The 9,254-nt window shown below is 44.5% G+C and overlaps 1 protein-coding gene across 1 annotated transcript; it reads right to left on the reverse strand.

Annotated features, from left to right (window-relative positions):
- Positions 1-4,604: 4,604 nt before the first annotated feature.
- Positions 4,605-8,353, reverse strand: amy2a (amylase alpha 2A). The gene is made up of 9 exons (XM_053882964.1): positions 8,080-8,353; positions 7,841-7,987; positions 7,570-7,767; positions 6,559-6,789; positions 6,331-6,464; positions 6,043-6,265; positions 5,414-5,535; positions 5,219-5,344; positions 4,605-4,856 (listed from the first exon to the last, which is right to left on the reverse strand). The coding sequence occupies exons 1-9, from the start codon at positions 8,245-8,247 to the stop codon at positions 4,667-4,669; spliced, it is 1,539 nt and encodes a 512-aa protein (XP_053738939.1). The 5' UTR covers positions 8,248-8,353; the 3' UTR covers positions 4,605-4,666.
- Between the last annotated feature and the right edge of the window lie 901 nt (positions 8,354-9,254).

Genomic DNA, 9,254 nt, shown 5'->3' on the forward strand with positions numbered 1-9,254 from the left:
CACAGAACCACACACAGGTCTGGTCTGTCTGCCATCTTTACAGCCGCCCATCACTCATGCTGCCGTCCGCTCTAAATAATTCCCCCTCAATTCACCGGATCACACATCACTCATGGAGTTTGTTGAATAATTCTGTGATGAATTTCAAGCACTTTCTGAATATAAGTCACAAAGAGGCGAACAGCTCAGGGACATTTTTTTTATTATTATTTTATTTGGAAAAAGTCAATGTGCCGAAGTGGTTGTTTCAATACTGCCCCCACGTGATGGAAGGAGGTATTGACGGCGGGTCTGAAGAGCAGAACTGTAAATGAATTGAATTTAAGTGAGGATTAAAAAAAAAAAAAAAGCCATATCATTAACAAATGTATCGTTTATTGAAGAGGAGAAACTACATTTTAAAACCTTTATTCACATGTTAAATTATTCCTATATTTATACATGAATAAACTTTTTTTGTTGCATAAACGCAATTAATATTTTATAGTAATTAACACGACCTCAGATGAATTAATTGGTGAATGAATTGAGTTGTCCTGTTGCTGTTTGACTCAGAACATAATGTTGCTGTGTGTTTTAATCCACCAATAATTTGTGTTACAATATTTTACTTTTATACTTTATTATTTTTACATTTTTAACTTGAAGGCACTTTTCAAAAACTATCAAACATCTTGTTGTTTTTGCCTTTGTTAAGGAGAATAAATTGATAAATCATATTTTTAGTATTTTTCTCAGGTAATGCAGACTCATACTACTACTACTAATACTACTACTACTACTACTAATAATAATAATAATAATAATAATAATAATAATAATAATAGTATAAATAGTATAATAGTAATAAGTCTTGATGTAGAACAAACCATCAACGTGACACGTTAGTTTTTCCGTCAGACAATTTGTCTGACATAATTCAGCTCCTAAATGATCGCACAAATTAATGACATCTTCTTTCATAATTAAAACTGTCTGTCTGTGGCTCTCAATCAATGAGGAAACAACAGTTTATTCAGAGGTTATTCACTTCCTGAAACAGCAGTCATCACTCCTCACAGACTCTTCTCCGCATCACTAGTATATGCAACATTTTTGTCTGTATTTCTTCTGTTGATAAATGTAGCTATGCTTCTTCTTCCTTGCAAAATGTCAACATTTAATCAGAATAAAAGACTTCAGGGGCCTCTACGCAGGAATTTACAGTAGGATTTGATTATTTTTACTTGTATTTCACTCATCCAGCTTTTGCATCCAAATATGATTCATATTTTTTGGAAATCTTTTCCTTTTATTTGTGGCAGACCACTTGTTTTGGACAGTTACTTCCCACCTTTTTACCTGCAATAACAAGCTGTGCGTGGCTAAGAAAGACTTCTTTCGTCATGATGGTCTCATGGCACTGACTGGACCAGTGTAGTCATTTCACTAGATGGCGCTCCCTGTTTTGGATTCCTCGACTCTCAATGACTTGTCACAACCTACTTAACTCTGAAACTGAGGCTTCATGAAGCTTCATCAGCCCATTAACCGGTGTGTCACTGTGTCATTTTCAGCTCTTGGTTCAGTCCGGTTTCTAAGCTGGTGTCACCTGGCGGAGAGACACAACAAACCACACCAGCCTGTCGTTCTCTCTGTCTTTTTGAGCCGGTGAGATCATCCAACAAGTCGCTGCTGCCTGCGACTTCATGACTGTCCTCCTCCTCGGCTCGCGCTGACAGGATGGTCTGGTGCACCATATAAAATATGAAGCAGGAAAGGGACACGGATGACAGCCGCGTCACAAAGCATCAGCCAGGATGACAGGATGGAAGACCCCGGTCCGCGGCATTGACATCTCGCCGGCTAATCCGAAGCTACAGGCCCTCACAGCTGCCGGACCAGAAGATGGAGAGAAGGTCAATAATTCAGCAGTCGCAATATGTTGAGGCTGGCCAACACTGAGATCTGCTTCCACCCGCTTCCTGCCCTCCGTGTCACTCTGATTTCCTTTCACACCATTGGCGAGGAATCCATCACCTGTCATGTGATGCACCCATTTGAAAGGCGTCCGAAGGCGTGGTCAGTGCTTCATCTGCTGCTGACCTCCAGTTCGGACAAACTGTTGTCATTATTATCTAGTCATTACATGGTATTAACAAACCACTGACAAGAAAAGCAAGTTTTTATCCACTATGACTTTGAGAAACCATTCTACGCCCCAAAATATTCAGCCCAACTCTTGCGGGGAGACTGCAGAATTCTTCTTTCAGGACCCCAAATTCCAATCCTGAACATCATCCTTGGTGTTTTAGAAGAGGGTGAAGAAAGGACCGAAGTCTGTTTCACCTCCTACTGTGTTGAGGTGGCCATTTTTTCCAGTATTCACTCCATCCTGGAGGGAGCGGTAAACCATTCTTTGGCAAGTGTTTGATGGTCAGCATTACAGTGTTTTTGGCTCAAAAACCAACCTGACAACTAGACTCCTTACTGGTCCAGAGACATCCCATCGCGACTGTTTGTTTGGCAATTTCGAGTCCCAGTAGTGTGGTCCTTCCAGAGCTGCATCTGGAAAACCATCTCATCCCTGCTGTGCTCCTGACAGTGACGTCCAGGACCTTTCCACATGGAGGAAGGTCCCGAAGTCGGTCGTGTGAAAGCTGCCCAGTATTTACAGGAGCTTAGTTCGGATCTTATTGTTCTGGTTGAACGTCCACGTTGGTTTAATGTAACCCAAAATACTGTGACCACCCCAGCACACTATTACTCTACTATGTTAAATTTCATTATAGAATTTTTATCCGCTGGTATTTGCTTTCAATTGTCACGTTTTTTCTAACAATTATTCTTTGGTTTGAACTCACTTTATTTTACTTTTTTTTTTGGTTAAAATATTATTTTTAAATTTAAAAAATGGCTTAATATGTTAATATAATTCTTATATAATTCCACATAACCACTGATGCTTTTTTCAAGGTCCCAGAGTCTGTAGTGTGAAAGCTTCCTCGTATTTACAGGAGCTTAGTTTGGATCTTATTGTTCTGGTTGAACGTCCACGTCGGGTTAATGTAACCCAAAATACTGTGACCACCCCAGCGCAGAGGACTGTGGCGGCTTCTGAGGGCAATGTATTTATCATTGTATTTGTAAGTCGCACAAGTATAGATTTGTGCTTCCGAGGCGTTACACACTGAATCCTGTTCTGTTCTCCAAAGCCTTTGCTCAGTCTGAAGCCAGTGTTCACCTCTGCTGTCTCACCTCTGCTGCCGGTCTGGAGCCGCTGATGGGATCTCAGTAGGTGGGCGGGAGAGTTGCAGACAGGGACTGAGCCGAGGTGACGGGATTGGAGGGGAAGCTGGATCGCAGGCTTGACTCATCGGACCTCGGGGCCGCTCCACTGTCCAGATGACGGATGCCAGCGCTGCACTCAGGTGAAACTGAAGTGTCTGCGCCGGGACGGCTGGATCTCGTCCCAGCGGAGGGAAGGAGGAATTTACGATGCAGGATGGACATCTGCGGCTTCATCCAGGACGGAGGAGCAGACAGTTTGGGTTTAATATTTATCAAAGGGTCAAAAGTGGAGGAATGGAAAAGTGTTGCCTTGAAATGTGTGAAATTCACTGGAGTTTGTGTTGAGCTGTCTGACAGTGCGGCATATTCACCAAGCACGAGTTGAACTGGCTATTAATTATTATTGAATTTTCTTTTTCCCAACGGAAGGTTTATCATTTACATCAACAGGAATTTATCCCAAATCATTCCTCATCCAGAATAAAACACCTATAAGGCACCAGCAATAAATAAACAGATCCTGTTTCTGATCAGTATATTTTGTTTTAACAACTAAAAGATACCGTCAATAGACTACTAATATAAATGTTCTCTTTCCCAAAGAACCAGCTCAGAATGTTTCCCAGAAACCATCTTTGATTCTCCTGTTTTGTTTTGTAGGTCTTTATGTTTTAACAACCTCCTCACTGGTGCTTTAAGAAAACATGATTTTCTGCTGAATTGATTTATTGAAATATTATGATAGGTTTAGAACAATTTGTCTGGAAAATAGCTCTTCCAAAATGCCTCCTCCTCCTAGCTTTCATCACGAAAGCTGGGAGGAGGAGGCACAAAGACTTGGTGAGGCAAGTTAATATCTTCCCAGCAGAAACCAAGACTCAACCGTCTCCTGACATTCAGCTGTGAGGTCGACGTCTTCCGTTAATTCTTGCATTTTTTTTTTTTTTTTAACACTCTAGATTCTTGGAGAGCCGAACTCTGGCAGGACTCGCACTCTTGAACCTTCATCGATGCCCAGATCATCACTAATTCATCCTCACCCACAGCACGACACGACACAACAACAATATCTGGAGGCAGAACTGTCCGTCACAGGAGCAAACACGCTTGTACGAGAGGCAGCAACTCGACGCGTGACTTTTGCCACATCGGATTATATGCACTTTTAAGTGTCTATTTGTGAGTGTTATATTTATATTTGAACAGACCAACTCTGGTTTCCTCCTCTGATTCACAGATCAACAATCAGCGGTCCGACCATCGACCCCTGAGGAACCCCACCGGCACCCCACCGGCACCCCACGACATCAACAACTCAGTCTTCTTTTGGGAAAGATCGTTTTTTATTTTTCCAGTAGATGTTGTGCAGTTTGTGTTGTATGTCATATTCCGGGATTTACAGTTTGGACTCGGCATGGATGGCGACGAAGGGATCCTCGTCTCTGTTGCTGATGCTGAAGTGAGCCCTGCCGTCGCCGCCAACCTGGATCTGCTTCCCAGAGCACCGCCCTCCTTCCTTCTGGCCAGAGATGACGTCACAGTAGGTTCCGCCGGGCATGCCGGTGTTGAGCGTCACGTTCAGGTCCCTGCAGGTTCAACGCCAGAGAAACGTCATCAACTAGCACGGCTGAATATCTTCAGTATAACTTACTTTTTACTGTACTATCTTAAATTTCATGATAGGATTTTTATCTGTTGGTATTTTTTTCAATTCTCACGTTTCTTTTATTTATTTATTTATTTTTATTTTAACATTTCCACTTTGGTTTGAGCCCACTTTATTTTACTGAATTATTTTATTTTTAAATAAAATAAAATTACTTTTGTTTGTTTTTTTATGAATTAAATAAAGAATTAAACAAATGAATTTGCTAGGATATAAAATCATGAATAATAAAAATATCTAGTGAGTACAATAAAAAATGAAGACGTCTCGCGCCGCTCTCACCAGTCGTCGTTGTTAAAGACGATGAAACCGCGGTTGCCACGTCCAAAGGCGATCTGGTTGCTCTCGTTGTCCCACCAGTTGGAGTGAGGCTGTCCGTTGACCACGTTACGGAAGATGACCATATTCCTGTTACGAAACCAAATCCCTTCAAGTGTGAGGTTCTGATGCTTTCAACTCAAGGGAGCGGAAACTCACTTGATTTGGCGCCATCTGTGCTCGCACACCCATCCGTCTCCGCACGTCTGGTCGGGGTTAATGGGGACAGCTTTGGTGGATCCATCCCCGTGACTGGGAGGTCCCATCCAGTCGTTCTGATCCTGTCGCCATGACAGATGCGTCACTTGGTCAAAAACTTTCTCACCCTCATATGGCACAAAAGCACCGCAGCAGTTTATGCTAACCTAGCATCAGCGCTACGAGTCTGAGACGTCCAAAGACTTACAAAGATCAACGATCAAACTGAGGAAGCTGGAGAGGACGTACAAAATGCTAAAAACAGCTACTTGTTAGCCTGTTGCTAACTGTTTCCAGCTGCTGTTCAATTGTGAAAACTCCCTGCGCCCATATTGTTCAAGTAACATCCGACTTTACTGCAACGCGTACGACAGTATCCCAGCATCTCACTCTCTCACAGCCATCTACCACTACAGTAGTAGCTATAACCCTCCCATCGGCTATTTTGAATGACATTCGACTTATGACTGGCTGTTCGGAACCGATCCCAGTCGTAAGTCGGATGTTACTTGTAGCATATTTTCTGTCTGATAGACTTTACTTTCTCACTGTGAGTATAAACAAAGGTAGAATGAAAGGTTGCGGTCTACCTTGCCGTTGACGAAGTTGCGGTCCCAGCGGAAGCTGGACATCACCCTGGTGAATCCGTAAGGGTGAGCCAGCATGTAGCTGACGGCCATCTTGTGCAGTCTGGAGTCCCAGAAGGTCACGATGGAGGCGCCGCCGGCTCCGTGGCCTCTCTGGTTGTCGTGGTTGTCGACGAAGACCAGCGCGTTGCCGTTGGGCATGAAGCCCCAGCCCTCTCCCCAGTTCCTGTCCGGGTCACAGACCCCCGTCAGAGTCGACGGTTCAAAGCCCAACATCGAGCGTGAACTCACTTGGTGTAGGACAGCTTCTCTCCATTCCACTTCCTGAAAATGGTTCCCAGTTTGGCTCCGTATTTGAACTCGGTCACGCGTCCCAGGTGGAAGTACTCCCTGGATGAGATGGGCTCGCCTCCCAGGTCGATGACCTTTAAGACAAGTGTTGTGCTGTTGTGTGAATCGACTAGAAATTATTTGGAGCCAAACACCTCGGGATTCCGGAGGGGGTGTGTAACGAATCACCTCCTGGAAGATGAAGGGTCTGGAGCCGTGGGGGAACCACTTGGTGTTCAGGTTGTGCAGACGGCCGTAGACGGCAGAGAGGTCGCCGGGCCACATGTGCTTGACGGCGTCCACCCTGAATCCAGCCACGCCCATGTCGATCAGCTTGTTCAAGTAGTCGGCCACCTTCCCCCTGACGTAGTCCTTCTCCAGGGCCAGGTCCAGCAGACCCACCAGGCGGCAGTCGCGCACCTGAAGTGTCGCGGGATGTCAAGGTCACGAGAAGTCGACCCATAATAACAGTTATGGAGCCAATGTATACCAATGTTTTTATAAAGATTATTTATCCTGATCATGAAAAGTCACATCCAAAATCATGGAAATTCAATTTTTGGTGAATATATTGTCATCTCCAGAAATACTGACTAATATCTATATAGAAATATATGTTCTGTAATAATGATTTAATTATATATTAGATTAAAGTGGATATTTTGTTTTTGAAATCAGTTTTTGAAACATCCTTTTCCAGTTATTATTTTAACATATTTTGCTGGCTAACCCTTGATTATTTTAATATTTTTTTTATGGTTATTATTTTTAATGCTTGTTTTCTAACATCTGATTTTTTAAATTATTTAATTTTTCTATTAATCATACTGTCTTTTATGAGTAAAATAAGTTTTATTTTGGATGTATTTATTTGTATAATATTTGTATTTTGACAGCTTAATTTAGGTGTAGCTTAATTAAAATTTTGTGAGTAGTTCTATCCACTAGTTTTCAGACTTCCTGTTTTAAATAGAAACCCATACTAGTATAAATCAATATGTACTTGTACACTGCTTTTTTCTGGCACCCCTCTTGTATAAATCTAAAATATTAAATATATACAACGTTTTGAGTTTCTTTTAAAACCTTTAAAAACTCTACAAAAACCATGAGGTTAACCATTTTACATGGCGTAAAATGCTCTTATTTTAACTCAAATAATTCTGAAATACTTCGACCTCTCGCTTCCAAGGGTTGTACCTGGCTGGCGTCACCGTAGTTCTCGATGTTTCCGCTGCCGGTTCTGCACTTGTGGTCGTTGAAGTCCCACTGGCTGAAGGGGATGGTGGGGAAGTCCTTCCTTCCGGCATCGAACCAGGTTCCACAGGAGGAGTGGGTTCCTTGTCCGCCTCCGGCGCCGCACATGTGGTTGATGACGGCGTCCACGTAGATGTTGACCTGAGGAGAGCAACATCTGAAGGTCACACAGACGCAGACGGCGACGTATGAGGAGCAGCTCCGTGTTACTGACCCCAACATTGTTGCATCTCTCGATCATGTCTCTCAGCTCGGCCTCGGAGCCGGATCTGGAGCACAGGTCGTAGCCGATGGGCTGGTATCTCTGCCACCAGGGTCTCCAGGGGTTGTTCAAAACAATGTGGTTGTTGGGAGGGGAGATCTGAGTCGCACAGTTTTGGAGGGTTTCAGCGTGAGCACATGGGAAATGTGTGTGTGACGGATTTTGGAAAAGCCCTGGTCTGTGTGACTCACCTGGACTCCGCCGTAGCCGTTGGGGGCCAGGAAGCGCTCACACTCGGCAGCGATGTCGGCCCAGCGCCACTCGAACAGATGAACGATGGCTGTGCGGCCATGTTTGGTGTGCGGGTTGTGTTGGGCCAGGCTGAGCCCGAACAGCGCGAACAGTACCACCAGCTTCATGCTTTCCCCGGATGAAGACCTCCTCAACGTTAGCCCGAAGTCCGCTCTTATAGCTCGCTGGCGGCGGAGCCGACCAATGACGGCGCGGCAAGTGTTGACACTCGCTTCAGCAGCTGGCTCTTTCCCGAGTGTTTCAAAACCCAGCGCTGAAAATAACCACCAGCTGCTCGCTTTGTTGGATTAGCTTGATAGGCGTTCAAAGTTCAGGTCAGTGAACGCATCAGCGGGGATTTTCTCTGATTCTTACTTTGATAATGTGCCGGACCACATTTGCGCTGAAACATGTTGCTAAATACTGAGACAGGTAGGGGTGATTTCAGGTCACATGACCAGGAGGTCCATGGGTCGGACTTGGAATTAGCTAGTGGCATGTTTTGGATTAGAGTTTGAGGATTTGCACCAGGTTTTTGAAGGGTCCCAAACATGTGGCCCAGTAGGTCCGAGGGCCTGTTGCTAGTCACTTAGCCAGTCGGTGCAAAGGTAGCATGGAGCTCCATGATGAACCCAGAAGGACATGTTTTACTAGCGTCTAGCGGCTAGTCAGGTTCTGTTTGGGTCAGTCGAAGGTATCGCCCCGACTCTGGGCCACGTTCAGCGGATTACTGTGTTTTCATTCATCCTTGTGTTGGAAAATACTACACTGCTTATCTCCTTGTGTTACACAATGTTGTGGAAAAATATTATCTTTCTGCGATAGGGAGAACAAGCAGATAACAGGGCGGGTGATGGGCAGTTGTGAGTGTTGTGCTGATGCTGTGACTAAATGTGAAATGTGACGGACGCAGCGCTGCTGTCTCGCAGTGGTTCATCGGGAGGTCGCGCCATCTTGACACTCTTCAACTCGCCAAGTCGAGTCTTTGCCTGCCTGCGTTCTTTAAAAACAACCTTCCATCTTATTGTGATGAAACCCGAGCCGCTGCGGCGCGTCTCTGCCAGATCTGGAGCGCAGATTGCAGCTCTGCCACGAGGGTCTCCGGGGACCGTTAAGCCCGACGTGTTTTTGAGGA

The sequence above is a fragment of the Synchiropus splendidus genome, chromosome 13, assembly GCF_027744825.2.
Source record: "Synchiropus splendidus isolate RoL2022-P1 chromosome 13, RoL_Sspl_1.0, whole genome shotgun sequence".
Lineage (NCBI taxonomy): Eukaryota > Metazoa > Chordata > Actinopteri > Syngnathiformes > Callionymidae > Synchiropus > Synchiropus splendidus.

Bases quoted from the DNA above. Each gene is read 5' to 3' on its own strand.
- amy2a (XM_053882964.1), bottom strand. From the start codon at position 8,247: ATGAAGCTGGTGGTACTGTTCGCGCTGTTCGGGCTCAGCCTGGCCCAA. The intron at 5,536-6,042 runs GTAGACCGCAAC...TCATGGCGACAG, and splicing joins GCAACTTCGTCAACGGCAAG to GATCAGAACGACTGGATGGG. The intron at 5,345-5,413 runs GTGAGTTTCCGC...GTTTCGTAACAG, and splicing joins CACAGATGGCGCCAAATCAA to GAATATGGTCATCTTCCGTA.